Source organism: Lepidochelys kempii, chromosome 1 (genome assembly GCF_965140285.1).
Source record: "Lepidochelys kempii isolate rLepKem1 chromosome 1, rLepKem1.hap1, whole genome shotgun sequence".
Classification (NCBI taxonomy): domain Eukaryota; kingdom Metazoa; phylum Chordata; order Testudines; family Cheloniidae; genus Lepidochelys; species Lepidochelys kempii.
In genome coordinates, this window is record NC_136380.1 from 242572666 (window position 1) to 242593448 (window position 20783).

General features: G+C 41.1%; 1 protein-coding gene across 16 annotated transcripts in view; it reads right to left on the bottom strand.

Annotated features, from left to right (window-relative positions):
- ERC1 (ELKS/RAB6-interacting/CAST family member 1) overlaps positions 1-20783 on the bottom strand; it is a 552070-nt gene that overhangs the window by 70567 nt on the left and 460720 nt on the right. For all 16 annotated transcript variants that reach the window (XM_073320483.2, XM_073320517.2, XM_073320492.2 and 13 more), the window contains one exon: positions 14800-14944. In XM_073320483.2, coding sequence (XP_073176584.1) covers positions 14800-14944 — 145 coding nt within the window. The remainder of the gene's footprint in view (positions 1-14799; positions 14945-20783) is intronic.

Sequence of the window (20783 nt, forward strand, 5' to 3'; positions counted from 1 at the left end):
TCCTCACTGTGGATATGAATGTCTTTATCATGTTGAATCTGTCTCATGGAAGTGATGCTTTCGCTGCCACTGAGTCAAGGAGAACAGATCCATCTGATGCAGAAAGTGGTGCAGCACCAAGAGCTTCAGTGCCAAAGAGTGAGGTGCCGACTGTATTGGAAGTGCAGCGTGCGGAGCTGGTGCAGTCTGTGTTGGCGCTGTTGCACTAGCAGCATTAGCTGTGGCATTGTAATCGAAGCCGTTGTCGGTGCAGACTCCTTTAGCATTGTCGACAGTGTAGTGGTGGAGACGGGCAGCTTAGAGCCCTTAGACTCCACACTGGAGCTCTAGGTTCCAGCAGCAGCCGCCACGTGAGCAGTGCCAGAAGTGCCCAGAGCGTCATAAGTGTTGAGTCGCGGTGCTGCTGGCACTGATGAGAGTGATTTGGTCGGGGACTGTTTTCTGTTCTCTATGAGGCGAAGAGGATGGTTTTTTGTGAATTTTTTGGTTTTTGGAGACCTTGGTAGAGACTATGACTTATGCCAGGAAGAGGTTTCCTGTCCTGGGTCGGAGGCTGGTCTTAATAACTTTTCCATCAAAACGAGTTTCAGCCTCAGGTCTCTATCTCTGTGTCCCCACCCCCAGTTTGTTACAAAGGGCACATTTCTGAGGAATGTGAGCTTCCCCGGGCAACAAACACATTGAGTGTGCCCAATAACACAGGCATTGCCTCTCTGCACATGCATCTTTTAAATCCTGGTGAACCAGGCATTTATCTAACTTAACACCATTCCTGCCCATCCTGACTAATAGCCATTGATGGACCTATCCTCCATGAATTTATCTAGTTCTTTTTTGAACCCTGTTATGGTCTTGGCCTTCACAATGTCCTCTGGCAAGGAGTTCCACAGGTTGACTGTGCATTGGGTGAAGAAATACTTCCTTTTATTTGTTTTAAACCTGCTGCCTAATAATTTCATTTGGTGACCCCTAGTTCTTGTGTTATGAGAAGTAGTAAACAACATTTCCTTATCTACTTTCTCTATACCAGTCATGATTTTATAGACCTCAATCATATCTCCCCTTAGCTGTCTCTTTTCCAAACTGAAAAGTCCCAGCCTGATCAATCTTTCCTCATACGGAAGCCGTTCTATACCCCTAATCATTTTTGTTGTCCTTTTCTGAACCTTTTCCAATTCCAATATAACTTTTTTGATATGGGGTGACCACATCTGCATGCAGTATTCAAGGTATGGGCATACCATGGATTTATATAGAGGCAACATGATATTTTCTGTTCTATTATCTATCGCTTTCTTAATTATTCCCAGCATTCTGTTCACTTTTTTGACTGCCGCTGCACATTGAATGGATGTTTTCAGAGAACTGTCCCCAATGACTCCAAGATTTCTTTCTTGAGTGGTAATAGCTAATTTAGACACCATCATTTTATATGTATAGTTGGGAATATGCTTTTCAATGTGCATTACTTTGCATTTATCAACATTAAATTTCATCTGCCATTTTGCAAATTGGATACTATTAATTTAGGCTTAAATAGAGACTGGGAGTGGCTAAGTCATTATGCAAGGTAGCCTATTTCCTCTTGTTTTTTCCTACCCCCCCCCCCCCCAGATGTTCTGGTTTAACTTGGATTTAAACTTGGAGAGTGGTCAGTTTGGATGAGCTATTACCAGCAGGAGAGTGAGTTTGTGTGTGTATGGGGGTGGGGGGGATGTGAGAAAACCTGGATTTGTGCTGGAAATGGCCCACCTTAATTATGCACATTGTAGGGAGAATGGTCACTTTGGATGAGCTATTACCAGCAGGATAGTGAGTTTGTGTGTGTGGTTTTTGGGAGGGGGGTGAGGGGGTGAGAGAACCTGGATTTGTGCAGGAAATGGCCCAACTTTATTATCATGCACATTGTGTAAAGAGTTGTCACTTTGGATGGGCTATCACCAGCAGGAGAGTGAATTTGTGTGTGGGGGTGGAGGGTGAGAAAACCTGGATTTGTGCTGGAAATGGCCCACCTGATGATCACTTTAGATAAGCTATTACCGGCTGGACAGTGGGGTGGGAGGAGGTATTTTTTCATATTCTCTGTGTATATATAAAGTCTGCTGCAGTTTCCACGGCATGCATCTGATGAAGTGAGCTGTAGCTCACGAAAGCTCATGCTCAAATAAATTGGTTAGTCTCTAAGGTGCCACAAGTACTCCCTTTCTTTTTACCTATGACTTTATTTTCCACTGTATGCATCCGATGAAGTGAGCTGTAGCTCATGAAAGCTTATGCTCTAATAAATTTGTTAGTCTCTAAGGTGCCACAAGTACTCCTTTTCTTTTTATGGATACAGACTAACACGGCTGCTATTCTGAAACTTACCTATAACTGAGGTTTCTTCATGATAAACTCTGTATATTCACACTAATGGAATGCTCTGACGATTACATTGAATAAAGTACTTACATGCAGTTCTACTTTCATATTGTTCTTTCTTTCATAAGCGATAAACAACTTTGGGGACTATCTAAAATTGCGTAACCAGTCCTGTCTAAATAAAAAGCTAAAGGCTTTTGACATCCAGAGTATGCATTTTAGCCTCCCCATCTTCAATATGAAGTTTGGGAAAGAACACCGGTAAAATTTTATAGACTGGCTTATATGAGATCCTTTTAGGTAAAAACACTGCGTGTTTACAAGAAATGTGTGAAAAACTAAATGGCTGATCAGCCATTAATGCATGTAATTCACTTTGGTTATGTCTACACTACAGCAGCGCAGCTGTACAGACGGAGCTGCGCCCCTTTAGTGCTTCTGGTGAAGATGCTCTATGTCAATGGGAGAGAGCTCTCGTCGGCTTACTAACTTCTGCGTCCGTGAGAGGCAGTAGTTATGTCGGCAGGAGAAGCTCTCCCGCCGACACAGCACTGACCACACCAGTGCTTAAATTAGTATAATTTATGCCACTCAACCGTGTGGATTATTCACACCCCTGTGCAATATAAATTATACCGAAGTAATTTATAGTGTATGCATTGTTTTATATGCCTTGCAGAGGCAATGACTATCAAAGTCACTGTCTAAATAGACAAAAAACAAATTACAGCTTCCCGAAGGCTCAGAGTGAGGTCTTATCAATTGCGAGAGCACTATGTTTAAATCCCAAGATGGTATAGATGCCTTATTGGAGGGTATAAATTACTGAGACCTTTTAAAAATATTTTAACTATATTATTTCTAAAAATAGATTTTTCAGTTCACAGGTACACGGTATGCTGATATGGCTGCGAGATGAATCTTCACTGAAGATAATGAGAGAGCTCATTTCTTAAGGTATAACAAATATTGTAAAATGAAACTAATTGGTATTGCATATGGATCTACATCAAAAGCCACAATAAAAATATTTTCTATTTATGACTATAACATCTTTATGTTGACTCTTTCCTGGAATGCGACAATACATTTTGCAATCTAGCGAACAACTTTTTTCTAACAACCCTAGAGTCCTATTCCCCATGCTGTTAGATGAAGAGACTGAAGATCTGGATGATAAACCATCCAGTGTTTTTTCAACAAGTCCTGTACTAGCAGTAGAGGCTCTATTAGTCCTCTTGACAGGTGCATTAAGTCTGGATACCACTGCTGCCTGGCCCATGATGGCGCTACTAAAATTACACTGGCTTTGTCCTGTGTTATCTTGTTTGTCACTCTCTGGATGAGTGGAAATGGGGGAAATGTATACATTAATCCCTGATGCCAGTGTATTTAAAAAGCATCTAATATTGAGTCCCTATTGCTGTCTGGTCTCTAGAAAAATTTCTGACACTTCCTGTTGTTGCTGGATGCCCACAGATCTATCATCAGATACCCCATAACCTGAAAAGGTGCGCTACTACTTTGTCTTTCAAAGATCCTCTGCTTTCTTAGCTATACTGCTACTACAGATAGGCATTTTGTGAACACTCTGGGACAAACAAAAAAGAGGACTGTGTACTGAAAATGTTCCTCTCCTACCCTGAAACACAGGTAGCTTCAATGACCAAGTCTTACGGAAATATGTCTTTTAAATCTAGATCTGCAAACCAATCCTTAAGGGAAAGAGAAGGGATGATAGAAGTTAGAGATAACATGTGGAAATGAAACTTTTTAATATAGTTATTCATTTTCTTAAATCCAAAATAGGGTGAAGACCCCCAGTCTTTTTTAAGATTAAAAAAATAACACAAATAAAAACCTCTCCCTCTCTAATCTGGTGGTACCACCTCCACTGTTCTTAACTTCGGTAAACACTGAACCTCTGCTCTTAGTAAACCAAGGTGAGCTCGATCCCTGGTCAGGGATGACATAGGGGGTTGTGGTGAGGGGAGTGTCTTGAGCTGAATTGTATAGCCGCATGCAATAACTTCCAGGATCCACCTGTCAGATACTATTAACTCCCATTTTTGATAAAATTGGGACAAACAGTCCCCAAATTGTCCAACCAGACCGGTTTATAACTCCATAGCCTTATGTAAAATCTGAGACCTTGTAGGAACCACAGTTGACGATATAGAAGAATTCTTCACCTTATTACTACAAGGCTTATAAAATTTCTTCTCCTTTTAATGTTCAGAGGCTTGATATTGAGGCTGATGACAGTAACTTTTTCTGTTAAGGAGCTGATGTAGAAGATGATGAACGCTGTCTTTGACACCTAAAAGTTACAGCTGTAGACTCTCTCTTATTCACAGGAATGAAACCTAGACATCTAGCTGCAGATCTCACATTTTAAATTATTTCTAGTATTTCATCCATCTGCATGCTAAACAGACCTTCCCCTTCAAAAGGCAGATCTTCAATCCTCATTTTCATTTCATGGGGTAAGCCTACTCATCTGAGTCATGAATGCCATCTTAAAGCAATGGCTGAAGCTACTGCCCTAGCTGAAACAGCTGAAGAATCAAATGCTGCTCTCAAATGATGCTTGGTAACATTCTGTCCTTCTGTGAGCAGGCATTCACCAATCTTCTTTGTTTCTGAGGTAAAGTATTAAGGAATGGTAACATCCTACCCCATAGATGGTATTGATACCTTGCCATGACAGCTTCATAATTCAAGATACACATGGCTAAAGTGGTAGAAGAGAACATCTTCCGCACAATGACACCTGGTCTTTTGCCCTCTTTATAAATAGGGCCCTACCAAATTCATGGCCATGAAAAATGGGGGTCCTTCCCCAAAGGAGAATAGCAGAGAATAGGTGTGGTTTGTGCAAGGATAGTAACAGAATGTATTTACAAACTACAGAGTTACAATTTGAAATGACTGATCTCACAGTATTATTATTATTTATTATTGTATTACCATAGTCATGGACCAGGACTCCATTGTGCTAGGCACTGAAGAATATGACCTTCAGATTTCCATGCCATCTGTATAAACTCTTAGAAGAACCAAGCTCATTTTCAAGGCTCTTGGCTCTACCACTTTCCCCAAATCTGTGTTTCTTTCCCATTATAGACTTTTTAGTGCACAACTTCTTGGGCTGTCAAGAACCAGTAAGATGGTTATAGCTGAGAGGCAGTGTGGTCTAACGGCAGCAGCACCAGACTGGGAGACAGGAACTCCTGAGTTCTAATCTGGACTCTTCCATTGATTCATTGTGTATCTTCAGTTTCCCCATCTGTAGACTAGGGATGATGTTACTTACACTTCACTTTAGAAAGGGCTTTGTGATGAAAAATGTTATAGAAGAGGCACTGGGTATTATATAAGCTATATACAGATATCTAAGTGGCACTGGGTGTTGTAAGGAATTATTTTATTAATTAGCATTTGTATGGGGCTTTGAAGAAATAAAATGCTGTACTAAAATTATACTGCAGCCATGTAAAAATCTTAATGAATGAGAGCAATATCTGTAATAAACCAAAATAGTTTTTCTTTGGGCTGAGAGCAAACATGGGAAATTTCAGCCCCCAAAATATTTTTTTTAAAAAGTTACAAGTAACTGAAAACAAAGCTAATAATAATACTTTGCACTTCTATGACATCTTTCATCTGAAGATATAAAATTACTTTACAAACAATTTATTAAGCCTCAATACCTCAGCGAGGTAATGAACCTGCTTCCTCAACTAAAGCTATGGAATCACTACTGAAATATAACAAACAACAGACTTGACTGCTAGCTGAAGTACAGATGACATGCCTGGCTTGCCAGCATATTCCTCTGAGAGTAGGTGTAAAGGGACCTGAAGTCAGTGGCAGCAAGAAATTAACCTGTACACAGTTTTATTTTAATAATATAAAAAGAAGAAGGGTAATGCTGGAACGAGGAGGGCAAAGGAGAGAGAGTAAGTGTTAATTCCATAGCAATAGTTTTTTCTATGGCAGCGATTTACCTTGACACAGCACTGAATGTTGCTGTATGGCATTGTAGCATCTCTCGTGTTCTCTTGTGGCTGTGTAGTCTGAGGAGCAAGGTTGCAAACAGATGTCACACAGAAATGTGTAGGCTCCCAATGAAGACTGTCAATCGCGCTTGGCCCTTTTGTATATCAGTTTTTTGCATCTTTGTCAAAACGTTTACAAATTTTATTGACAGTTGCTCTATATTTAGGTTTGCCCTTGGCTGTGTCTTTGAAGTTATCAATATTTATGAGGTGAGAGTCTCCTTAAGGGTGTTTTTGAGGCATTTACATTGACTGCCCTTCCTGAATTTTCTGAGTTTCAGCTTGCCATAGGACTTTTTTCAGGAGTCTACAATCACCCTTTCTGACAACTTGACTTGTCCACCTAGGATGAGGTGTGATAATCATTGCCTCGATGCTGGTTGTTTCTGCTCTTTCAAGGATGTTGATGTTTGACAGTTTGTTTTGTCAGCGGACCTTCAGAATAGAGCAAAGACATTGCATGTGAAATTTTTCAAATTGCTTGGTGTGTATGCAGTGTGCCATGTTTTACACCCATATAAAAGGAATGTTATCATTGCTGCATTGTATATCATCAGGTTTGTTAACAGTATGAAGATATGCTGGTTGAGTATCCTATGGCAAAGACTTCCAAAACCCTGGCTTGCCTTCTGCATTCTGTTTGACATTTTCTTGACCAAGGGAACTGTCAGTTGAGATGGTATTGCCCAGGTATGTAAAGTGATTGATATTCTTTAGTTCTGTACCATCAAAGGTGATGTTTGGTTCAGTGATAGTGGCTGATGGGACTGGTCAGAACAGGACTTCAGGATTTTCCAGGCTGAAAGTGGGTCCAAACTGTTTAGTTGCCTCTGAGAGCCTATCAAGGATAAGCTGTAGATTACTTTCACTATGACTAAATAGAGCACAATCATCTGCAAAAAGGGCTTCACATACGAGTTTCTCAAGGACTTCTGAAGAGTTATCCATCAGTTCTGTACCTTATGTAAATATCCTTTTGAAGGTTGTCAGTGGTGTAATTCAGAACCACTGCAAAGAAGAGAACAAAGAGAACCAATGCCAGCACACAGTCTTGTTTTACCCTATTAGATATGGGGAATAGCTTAGAGAGGCCATCATTTGAGAGGACTTGACCAGTCATGTCTTCGTGGACTTCATGTATGATGTTAACAAATTTGATGGGGCATCCAAGCTTTTCTAGAATTTTTAGAGGCCATTTCCGCTCAGTGTCAAATGCTTTTCTTTTCCTTTTTTTTTTAAAGGTCAATAAAGACAGCATATAGTTCCATGTTTTGTTCAATTAATTTTTCCTGAATCTGTCTCTCAACAAAAATCATGTCTGTGATGCTCCAAACTGATCTAAATCCACACTGGGTCTCTGGCATAAACTTCTCTGATACTGTTTCAACAGGCTGATTGAGCAAAATACAAGCAAAGATTTTACCATCTATAGATAGGAGGGAGGTACCCTGGTAGTTGTTGCAGTCAGATTTGTTACAACTATAGTTACAAAAATAAAGGTATCTTTGAAATCCTGGGGACTTTTCTCAGTTTCCCATATAGTCTTAATAATTTCATATAGATGGTTGATAGTGTTGGGGCCTGCAAGTTTGAAGATTTCAGCTGGTATGTTGTCTTTGCCTGGTGATTTACCTGACTTCATTTGTTTTTGCACTTCTTCAAAAGGTAGGTGACTAGGTGATTTCTTTATGCTGTGGGTCCTGGGTTCCTCTGCACCTGTGGGTTGACAATAGAAAGATGGCAGAGTAGCTCAGTAAAGTGCTGTGCCCATCTTTCACAGATGCCTCTCTTGTCCTTGATGAAGGTAAATACATCTAAACTCTTCAGTGGAGTTGGCACAAAATTTGATGGACCATAAATGGTCTTCAGTGAGTTATAAAATAACTGTGTGTTGTTAATATCGGCATAATGCTGTATTTCTTCTTCTGTCTTTTCCAATCAGTTACCCTGTAGAACACAAAGCTGTCTTTGAGCCTTGGCTTGCAGGTAATTGAATTTGTCTTTGTTTGATGTTGACTCACTGATGTTTTGCCAAGACATAAACACATTGTCTTTTCCTTGTGTACATTTTGGATTTCACCACCATTTTCATCAAACTAATCCTGGTGCTGTCTTTTATTTTTACCTAGATTTGAATACATTCCACTTTTCAAGCGCATCATTAGGGACGATGTAATGCTATCAAATTTTCTTCTAAGTTTCCCCACGGTTTTATTGATACAATGGAAGTCTCAAGTTTGCTATGTCCAATTTCAGTTTAATCTGTGCAACATTGATTCGTTGATCATCCTGTGGGGGGTCCAAAAGTTTGCTCTTCTTACTGCTCTGGTGATCTTCATGTTCCTGATGTCTCTTTGCTGCATAATGACATAGTCAATCAGGTGCCAGTACTTTGATTTCGGACTCATCCACAAAGTTTTATATTTATTGGCTTGCTTGAAGATTTTGTTGATAATAACAAGCTTGAGATCAGCACATATACTGAATAGGAGGAAACCATGCTGTTCATTTTTCCAATTCCATTGTTCTTTATTACACCACTTTAATGCCAGAGTTGGAAAAGACAGTGAGGCTTGAAGTCCCATAGAATTATGCGGTTTGTCATCACTGGGTATAGATTTGATTATGTCATCCCAATCAGAATAGAATTGTTTATTTCTTCTGTACTGTTCATGACTAGATCATAAGCATTGATAAACACTGGTAACTAATGATCTAAAAGTGATTGAAAAAAAAACAACCCTGGAAAACGTGAGTGAGGGTGGTTTGTTTTTCATTAGTAAATGTGTGTTTTGCTATTCTTCAGTAAGCTCTGTTCAAGGGTATGGTACAATCTGGCTCACCGTGCCAGCTGAGCCACTGTCAGATTCCCTGGTTCTGCTCCTAGCATGGCTCCCTGCTAGACAGAAACAATTACTGAGGAGCAAAGAGTGGCAAAACAGGCAGCTCCATGACTGATAATCTGTGTGGATTACAGGCCTACAACAAAAGCCACGATGCTCCAATTGGACAGCCAGTGCTGAATAAGAGCCATTTACACTCATTTCAGCCAGAACTTTCTTATGTTCCTACTTCAATAGCTTCTTGAATGGGATGTGTACGAATACAGTGCTTTCCCTCAATGTCTGTCTGCCCACTCCTATGCCAGCTCCACTGTCAGGACACTTAAAACGATGCTACGAAGACTATGTTTTCATATGTCAAAGGAGTGAGTTCAAATCTTGAAATAGCTGTACTGCCGTGCTCGGATACCTGGTGATGGTTGTGGTATAAGAACAGAACGCTTTACACTGAAGCTACTCCCTAGATGAAGATGAGGCTGTGACTGTACTACAGTTGGGCAACAATACTGTTGCCTCCAACAACATTTCTCACAATACTTCTCTTTTGCCTAAAATTTTTCTCATAAAGAGAACATAAGTCTGTGCATTCGCTGTGGCTCTGAACAGGCTGAACAGTCATCCAGAAACCATAGAGACCTTTCAGTTTTATCCAATAAATGGTGGGAAATCTGACATACAAGTTCTGTAAATATCTAAACAAACAGATCCAAATTTCCTGAGTCACTTATTTTTAAACATTTATTTTAACTTCTCTCTATTCCATGCAGGGAAAACAATGGCAACAACTTATTTAAAAAATTCTAGTGTACTTTCTAGATCACCTACCGCCATCCTTTGACAGGGCCACAATTATATGGCCTGAATCAAAGTCAGCAGTAGCTTGGTCTTTTTGAACTTTGAAGATGTTTTAGTCTCACCAACTTTTCTACACTCGGACCTACCTGCTGTTCTACTGACTGGGATACATGGTAACAGTGATAATGTTACCATTTTTAGAAGGAAAGGTTACTTACCTGTAACTATGGTTTGAGAGTTGCCTCCATGCATTCACAATTGTGGGGGCACCATCTCACAAGTAGGAATACACAGAGATCTCAAAGAGCACCAGTTATCACAGTAACAGCATTTTGTGCTTGCCATCAATTTTTTTTGTGGCAGCTGAAAAGGGAATTAATCTTCTGATGGGGTAATCTTTAACAGCAGACATGGTCTTAGACAGATAGGGCAAAACAGGGTCTATCTGCAACTCTAAAAGGGTCTGTACAGTTTCCTTAGGGAGAGTGTTAATAAAAACCTGCCAAAAGTATGGAAACTCTCATGTGGTTACATGGTAGTGGAAACTGCTTGTCTATCAGTCTCTTCTGACCCAGTTTTACATTCTTCTATTACAAAGAGAAATACCTCTACCAGTGGAACTTTATTTCAAAAAAGTTCATAGTAGGAGTTTGTGTCAGGTGTCAAACTGCTGGGTTTCCAGGGAAACAAGTAACTATGGAAAACTAATATTTTGGGGGGAGGCTATTCTAGAGTTGAAAAAATTTCCCCTCTCCCCCATTCCCCAAAGAAAGAAATTAACTTGAGAAACAATGAAATCTTTGCAATGCCATAGCCTCATGAGGGAAGTCAGACAAATCCTTGTAGGGAGGAAGAATAAAGTAGTGTAGAAAGGCTTGTTTCAGCACTTAGATGGCTATCCTGACATGTAAAATGCTCTGTAAGTGTTAGAATGTATTATTATTACAGTTGTGTTGCTTGTCCACAAATGGCTCACTTCTATGTGGTGGAGCCATGAGTGGTGAATAATGGCCCCTCATTTCATGCTGCTCTGTGTATGAAGGGGAGGAGGAAGATACAGGAGGCCAGGGGGATTTTAATTTTATGTACTCAAACCTTCTGCAAATGTCAAACAGACCTCCACAGAAGCTGAATTTTGGGCAGCCTGAGGCTAGTAATTGCTCTTCTCATTACCCGCAAGTCAGGAACCCTGGCGACCAAAGCCTCCTCTAAATCATAAAATCACTGTGATGTCTATAATTAGCTATGGGCTAGTGATTGCAAATGTATTACAGCAATAACTGAAAGGTTGGTTACTTGCAGTATCATCATTGTAGATCATTACAGGTACACAGAGGGTGTGGAGTACAGGGCAGAGCCCTCTTGTTACTGAAGGAACTAAGACCACGTCTGCTGTTAAAGATTACCCCATCAGAAAAGGCAGAAGAAGGGGACACTGAAGGTGTACAGCTGACAAAATGACTCAGAACCTCTCCATTTAAAAGTTAAATGCTTCTTTGGCTATTCCGGAGATTAACTGTTGGTGTTGTGTAGTGCCTGACTGCTGATCTCTCAGGGCTTGTGTACATAGTGGGTTAATGCGCTATACAGGGGTGTGATTTCTAATGCACACTAACAAGTTGCATGTTAATTGTTCCATGTAAACCCTGCTGGTGTACTTTAACATAGTGCTTTTTGGAAAGTACACTAGGGAACATTTAGTGCGCACCAGCAGAGTCCACATGGACCGATAGGTTAGAGTGATTTAGAAATCATACCCACAGAGAGTACGTTTCTACATAGTGGGAAACCTCAGGAAGTGACTAATTCTTCCTGGACAACGGTAATGCTTTTGGTGAATATTATGCCACTTAACACAACAATTAGTGTCTTTTTATAATTAAAATGTACTGAATACTGGTGAAAGATGCCAGATTAATAATGCTCCATCTGTCCACAGGACAGGCACAGCACATGAAGCAGCAGTGTAAGCCTTCTTTTATCCTGTCTGACCCTTGCAAATATGCCTCAGATCTCCCATGGAGGAAGAAGTTCAGGGGTGAGAGGGAGTTCATTTACCATATGCATTTAATCCTTGGCACCTGTCCTGAGATCACCAATAAGAGTACAAAGGTGTCACCTAGAAAATTGTAGTGGTGGTTTTTGTGATACTGACATCTCTCTGTCCATTATGGAATAAAATGATTGCCAAGCACCGGTCAGATCTTTTATAAAACATGCTACAGCATTATCCAGTAATACTCAAAAACACCCCAGTGTCATTGTTTTAAGCTGATATGTTAATTTAGATCAGGGGTTCTCAAACTTTATTGCACCACGACCCCCTTCTGACAACAAAGTTACTAAATGCCCCCAGGAGGGGGCTGGAGCCTGAGCCCTGACACCTTGGGTGGGGGTTCAGCTCTGGGTCCCAGCAAGTCTAATGCTGGTCCTGGCGACCCCACTAAAATGGAGTCGCGACCCACTTTGGGTTCCCGAACCACACTTTGAGAACCGCTGATTTAGATAATTACTGCAGAATACTTATTTTTAAGCACCTAAGGGATGGTTACAACAGCTGTTCACTACCAACCTGAACTGCTTTCAAACCAGTCATCCACCAGAGATATGAAAGGTTTGAGATCCCTTTATCAATTTATTAAGCCAATCTATTGATACCACTGTTATCAAAAGGGAGTAAAAGTTATTATTAAATATTTATACAGTACCACCAATATATCTGATGCTTCTCAAACAATTCCACATGAATAACAATCTGACTCTGAGTTGAGAAACCCCATGGATCGGAACCCCCAAGCCACAGCATTGTTATTATTAAATATTTAACCTGTGATTGTGCCTAGAGATCTCAACCAGCCTTGGAGCTCTGTGGTGCTAGGCACTGTACATATATAGTAAATGACAGACCTTGCCCCAGAGATCTTATTCCAGGAAATCTCAAAGGTCTATGGTCTGAGCCAACAGAGAAGAAAAATTCAGCCTATATGCATATGCCTTCCATTTACGACTCACAGCTGTGGACCAGGACTTTAAGCTGCAATAATTATTGTATGCTGCTTGTTAAATCTTAGTTTGAGAAGCAAATGAATCACAGAAATACAGGCCATTCTCGGACAAATGGCTGGTGGATGAACTGCATTAAAGGAGGCCAAAGCTCTCTTGATTTACATTAATTCCAGTGCGGGTGCCCGCTTGACACGCACTGCAGGGGCTTCTCTCTGACTTATAATTGGAACACACTGGCTGGCACTCACCATAGCACATCTGGACTTTGTTAGACAACCCTCAGCTCTATTTTCTTGCATCAGCCCTGGCCCCCTCATCTGAAGCAGCCTCCCAACCACTGTTTCACCATGAACCAGTCAAGGAGACAAACTACTTTGGGAGCAAGTAAATTGGGACTACATTAGTTGGTGACCCTTGCCCTCCAATTTGCCTCCCTTGCTTCTGATGATAGAGGAAATCCCTTCATGGAAGTTGACAACCAATCCTAAGCAGGCAGCTCCATTTACTGGAAAGCTTGGTCAATGCTGACTGCTTCACTAGGAAATGTTTCTATACTGAGGCACATTCCTGCAATTCAGGGACTACAAGCTTTAAATTAAAAAAAACAAAACACTGATGCCGTATCTTCTTTCTAAAATGCCTCTCCCCCATCTAAGCTTTAGTGCACACAAATTAAAGAGCCAAAATGTCTTTGGCAGGACTCCTACCTTCTCTTTCACAGTAACACACTAGCAACTTGAGTGGGTGGGAACATGATATAGTGCGGGGGAGGCAGAGAGCAAAATTGAAAGAGAGAACTGCTACAAAATCTCTCTGAACCGATGTACCTTCCTCCTTCGATGAATCTATGTCTCTCCACTGAAGAGTTTTAAATAAAAGAAAGTCTTGCTTAGTCTGAATGGCTGAAGAGCTCAGGAATTGCGTGTTGGGAAGTAAACTGGGGCTTATCCACTTATGGATTAATTTCTGATTTGAGGAGATATAAACAATCTGTATATGGTGTTCTCTTAAGCAAAGTCAATCTGTACACACATTATCAACAGCTACGAAATTATACAAACAACTAATGCTTTCTGTCAAAGTCAAAAGAAAGGCACTATTTGCATTCTACCATAGCCAGTTCAATGGATCTATTCAGGCCCACTATACTATCGGGGATACGACATTAGTTCCTCCCCCGAGAGTCCCTCTCTGTTTTGCAAAGGGATTCACAAGTCTGACCAGTGTTGTCGTATAAAGACATGCATTCCCTTAATAGAAAACTACCCCTCTCCATTATTGTTCAGTATGACACTCTGGAAGCTCACATGTTGAGAAGCACTTTCCACCACGATCAAACTGGGTATATGCATTTTACATTTGAGTCTCTTGCTAGGAGAATGCCATCTTGCTGGAAAGTGACAGTATTTATGACTATACCAGTAAAGTTGAATGCTATGAAATTGTAAAATCAGTTTCTAAGCTCATTTAATGTTGATTAAACAGTCAAAAAACGAACTTTACTATGTGAACATTAAATATTTTATTTCAATATTAAATGTTAAGTGTAAAACCACTGTCACTAAAGCGCTGATGCCTTCTAAGGAGGAAGTGGAGAAATCCCTGATCAGAAAGCATCCCTGGTTCCATCCCAGTACACAGCAAGGCAATATATTTTTAGTTGATAAAGTTATATAATCCACGATAATAATCCCGTACCACCAGCCCACATGCCTGATTCTGTCCCTTCCCACCTGCTGCTTGAGCTGTTGCACCAGGCGGTCCTTCTCTCGCTTCAGTGCAGCCACTTCATCTTGGGTCTTCTTCTTAGAAGATGAAAGTTCTAGCAGAGCAATATTGGCATCTTTTTCACTGATGGCAGCTAGAAGAGCTTCTTGTCTGGGGAAAAAAAAGAATATAATAATACACTGGTGTCCTCAAAAAGTAAGGGGTGTCTCTGGCAACCTGTACTCCATGTTCACTCTTTTATAAGATTAGGATATATTTTTTACAAAGTATGTCTTCTGAGGTCTGATTTGAAAAATCATAATCTGCTGAACATTACTGTACTGGTAAAATATGTGTGGCAATACTGTATGTAAAGTTACAAGACTCTACTGTATAACATTGTTATAACAGGCTCCAAGGTTAAGAAAAGCAGGCCCAAATCAGTTTTTCAGAGACAAAAGACACACATACACCCCAGCCAGGTGCTAAAGGGCTATCACCTACTTAAGCAGACATTCTCCAGCAGGGGGGAAGGAGTAATCAAGAAATTTACATTCCATCACAGGGACAGTTTAAACCTCACGTCCACAAGAGACTATTTTGTTACCATGACCCAGCAAGGATATTTCTAGCAAAAGAAACTGAATTATGAAGAGGAGAGGAAAATGCTGGATTTCACTATTCTTTTTCATGTCTGCTCATGACATCAATGACTCTCAAAGAACTGAACTTAGGGGTGGGAAGGGGGAATCATGGCTGGGCAGGCTTTTCAGCCAGTACAGACTGCTGTAAGCTTATGGTGAGAAAAATCTTTCGCTTTTAAATTCACTTAGCTTATTAAGTTAGTCATTTAGCTTGAGTATTATCTTTTTATTTTCTTTGTAACCAATTCTGACTTTTATGCCCCATTACTTGTAATACTTAAAATCTATCTTTCTGTAGTTAATAAACTTGTTTTATTGTTTTATCTAAACCAATGTGTGTTTGGATTAAAGTGTGTGGGAAACTACATTTGGGATAACAAGGCTGGTGCATATCATATTCCATTGATGGACTTTATATGAGGGGTTTATATGAGCCTGCATTGTTCAGTAGTGTGCTGGGAAATGTAAGATGCAAATTTCTGAGGGTACAGTCTGGGACTAGAGAATCTGTCGGTGTTCTTCTGCAGTGTAATTCATGGGTGGGTGGCTAGTAGCACTCAATGCTGTTAGCTGGGAACAAATTATATGCTGAAGATTGTGTTAACTGGCCAGGACTGGCTGTTCACCTGTAAAGCAGTGTAAAAGACATCTCAGGTTGGAGGAGAGACAGCTATTCAGCAGTCCAGATTGTACCCTGGGTAATATCACAGTGCAGAATTGGACACATCTGTACCGTGGATGCTGTGGTAGGGAGTGTGATTCTAGGGATATGATTAACTTTGGCATTCACCGAGGTGGTATCAAACTCTGGGAGACTTACTCTACACAAGTCAATGGTGCAATGGCTTATAAAAGACCCTATTTTGCTGTGTATCAAGACTATTGATACAGTAGGTAAGATGGATAACCAGATAGGATGGGAGAAGAGTGATGTGCTATGTTCCTGTTCAGAACTTCCTAATTTCTTAGACTCATCTCAGCATTGTTTTAGGTATCATTTTTGGGTACTTCAGACAATTCTAAACAGATTTTCTCTATTTCTAATATATACTTGTGTGATATATACACATATAACAGAGTGGACCATTGTGTTCCATCTTCTTAAAATATATTGGCTATTAATGTAACTATCTGAGGAGGAAAATGGCCTGTGGCAAATTCGCTGAACTCATTTTAGCAGTGCACAGTATTCCCAGAAGCAAATGAAGATAACGGGAAGTACAGACCCTATTCTGTTATCAGAGAGATGATGGAGAGGCCTCTGGCAGAAAGCACAGGGGTTAACTGGGAGCTGGCAAAAGGGCACCCTCCCATATCAAGGATGCTTTTGCTGTCCTGTGACTTCCCCTGTCAGTATTCAGGATGATGAGGGGCTTTTGTCAACTCTCTACATTGAGTGACTGAGACAAATGTAGGCTTGTCCTCTGAGCAAACCTTTGACAGCTCAGAGGGAGCTGCATATGAGCTAAAAAACTAGTGCAGGATCCTGCCATCACAGTTGTGTGATAATTAGACATAGAATTTTACCCTTTCTCAACAGCATCTAACTCTCTCATATTCTCCTGCACTTTAGGAGCATCTTGTGGATGCTAGGAGTCAAAGACTATGATCCTGTTTCAAAAATCTACAGAACACGTATCAGTTGCGCATACTTGTATATGTTAAAAAGGTGAATTCTTGTTTATTTTATATTGTTTACTTGCAATCATATCTCCTTACTTTTCTAGTTCAGTCTGAACTCTAACCTAAGTAGGGTTGAGCCTGGTCAGTACTTGTAAGGAAATCCCTGTTGCTGAAGAAACTGTTGTCCTGTAGGTGGCCCTCTTCCCTGAGTCAGTACTGAAGCAATGTACAGCAAGAGGTTCATTTGCTAGATTAAAAATCACACGGCACATTGCATAAGAGTAGGAGTTGACAACTCTAGTGTCCTGGCCAAAATTCAATTTGGAATATTATATTCTCCTGAATTTAAGCTGCAGATGGAGTCAAAGTAGTAATTCTACCATTAAGGAGGTAACATAGTTTCCATTGTAATCTAGATTTTGACTTGCTTACAGACTTTCTGAAAAAAAACCAAAACTGCTGTATAAAGTTCCATGTGTCTTTCCAACTAAGAGGAGAACTGACCTGGAGTATGAGATTAATTGAACAAGACATATATTTTATTTTGATTCATTAAAATATGCTCATCAAACACTATGAAAAATTAATGAGGCCTTGAAAAATTAGTAGATTTTCAAATGTGTTCTAAAGTTTTTCTGTCCCCTCAAATTAAAAGTGGCGATGTCAAGATTTCAAACTTGGTTTATACACTATTTCAATGATAACTTATGCACAGGACTACCTTTACCATACTAGATTGCAGAAAATTATTAGATGTTGACTATGTTTGGTCTCTGCATGTGTTACAATTTCTGGTGAGTCCGGTCAATGTTTCAAGATCCAATTAACCTATTCAGAAATTTAATTTTTTAATTGAAAAGCATTTCTGGAGGTCATCATTGCGCAGACAGCACCCTTTGAATGCAAACTATCATTAGGTTTCTAAGTTAATTGCAGTGATATTCTCTGAAAATCATGGGTTATTTATACTGATTTTAAAAGAGAAATTATGTTCCCTTACTGCTGCTTGCCAACACATTCAATAGAAGATGGAGTCCCTGTGACTGAGGAGGGCAATGTCTACTGCAAGCTTTCCTTGATGCTGAAGAGAAGGGTACAGGGAAATGTGCTCTACAAGTGTCATCTGAAGAAGTGTATGTAAAAGTGTCTCCGCTGATTTCATGCTTCTGAGTTAGAGGCCACCTTTGAGGCAGCTCCTCCTGCCTGAAACAGACTTGTCTCAATACAGTCCAATCAGAGTCAGCAAATACTACCAGTAGGGGAGAATCTGTGCTGATGTCTTTGCAACATAACATGGAAGCCCTCTCTGTACCAGGTGCAGGCTTGAAGGCTGTATTTAGGTTTTACCATCATACAGCTAAAGACTATACTCTTGGGCTATGTCTGCACTAGAGAGTTTACAGTGGCACAGCTGTATCGATGCAGCTGCGCCACTGTAAGATCTCTCATGTAGCCACTCTATGCTGATGGGAGAGAGCTCTCCTGCTGACATAGCGCTGTGCACACTACCACTTATACCAGCGTAACTTATGCTGCCCAGGGGTGTTTTTTCACACCCCTGAGTGACATAAGTTTTGCTGACATAAGTGGTAGTGTAGACAAAGGCTCCTAAAGGACCACCCTCCAACTGGGAGAGTGCAGCTTGTTTTGGCGACACCCCTGGCACATGGGTGTTGCAAATTTAAAGAGAGGAGAAGGATAGTAAATCTAAGTAAAATTAGGACTAAGCAATATAACACATGAAGAATCTTTTCTTTCTGGCTTTTTGAGATAAAAGACTTACATACAAGGCAGTGAGCAATAGGGTTGCCAACTTTCTAACTGTACAAAATCGAACACCGTAGCCCCTTCCATTCCCTTCCCTTCGGCCCCACACACCACTCACTACATTCCTGCTCACTCTCTCCCACCCTCACTCACTTTCACTGGGCTGGAGCAGGGGGGCTGGGGTCTAACTGGGGGTGAGGGGTCTGGGGTGGGGCCAGAAATGAGGGGTTTAGGGTACGGGAGGGGGCTCTGGACTGAGGCAGGGGGTTGGGGTGTAGGAAGGAGTATGGGCTCTGGGCTGGGGGTAGTGATGAGGGGGTTCAGGATGTGGGAGGGGGCTCTGGGCTGGGGTAGGGGGCTGAGGTGAAGTGTGTGTGAGGGGTGAGGGCTCTGGCTGGGTGTGTAGGGTCTGGGGTGGAGCCGGGGATGAGAGGTTTGGAGGGGCTCAGAGCTGGGGCACGGGCTTACCTTAGGCAGCTCCCGGTCAGTGGCGCAGTGAGGCTAAGGCAGGCTCCTTGCGTGTCCTGGCTCCATGCTGCACCCCGGAAGTAGCCAGCAGCAAGTCAGGCACCCGGAGGCGGGGGGAAAGAGAGGGGCCAGGAGGCTCCGTGCGCTGCTCTTGCCCACAGGCACTGCCCCCACCGCCAGCTCACATTGGCCGTGGTTCCCGGCCAATGGGAATGCGAAGCTGGTGCTCGGGGAAGGGGCAGTGCGCAGAGGCCAGTGGCCCCCGCGCCTAAGAGCCGGACCTGCCGGACACTTCTGGGGCGCAGCGCAGTGCCAGGACAGGTAGGGACTAGTCTGCCTTGGCCCTGCAGCACCTCCGACCGGACTTTTAACGGCCCAGTCAGCATTGCTGACCGGAGCTGCCAGGGTCCCTTTTCGACCAGGCATTCCAGTTGAAAACCGGACGCCTGGCAAGCCTAGTGAGCATGTGCTCTGGAGGTCAGAAAGATCACTGAATAGAGGCACCTCTCAAACATTTGATAATAAAGGGCTCTTCAATCTAGCAAACAAACGGATAAAAAGATCCAATGGCTGAAAGCTATACAAATTTAGACTAAAACGATGGTGCACACTTTTAACAGGGTAATTAACAGGAACAATTTACCAAGAGTTGTAGTGGCTTCTCTATCACTGGAAATTTTTAAATCATGACTGGATGTTTTTCTATTAATATGCTCTAGTTCAAACAGGAATTAATTCAGGGAAGTCCTATGACCTGTGTTATGCAAGAGATCAGATTAGATGGTCACAATGGTCCCTTCTAGCATTATAAATTATGAATCTCTGAAACACTGGTCTCCTGACAGATCCATTTGCTATCACAGACCTAGTCAGTACTTCACAATAGCATCAATGAGTAAAACGAACTCTAAACAATTAATAAAACCTTAAACCAGACTACACCAACATCAGAAACTATATATCATAGAACCTCAGAGTTACGAACACCAGAGTTACCAACTGACCAGTCAACCACACACCTCATTTGGAACCAGAAGTATGGAACCAGGCAGCAGCAGAGAAACAAACAAACCAACAAAAATAAAAGCAAATACAGTACAGTACAGTGTTAAATGTAAACTAATAAAAAATAAATGGAAAGTTTTAAAAAAAAAGATACGACCAGGTAAGGAAACTTGTTTCTGTGCTTGTTTCATTTAAATTAAGATGGTTAAAAGCAGAATTTTTCTTCTGCGTAGTAAAGTTTTAGGTCAGTTGTAAACTTTTAAAAGAACAACCATAACATTTTGTTCAGAATTACGAACAGCCTCCTTTCCCAAGATATTCGTAACTCTGAGGGTCTAGAGTATAGCTCACGAAAGCTTATGCTCAAATAAATTTGTTAGTCTCTAAGGTGCCACAAGTCCTCCTTTTCTTTTTGCGAATACAGACTAAAACAGCTGCTACCCTGAAACAAAAAACTGATGTCTATAAGCAGAATCAGGTGTACTGTTGCTTCCCAAACATTT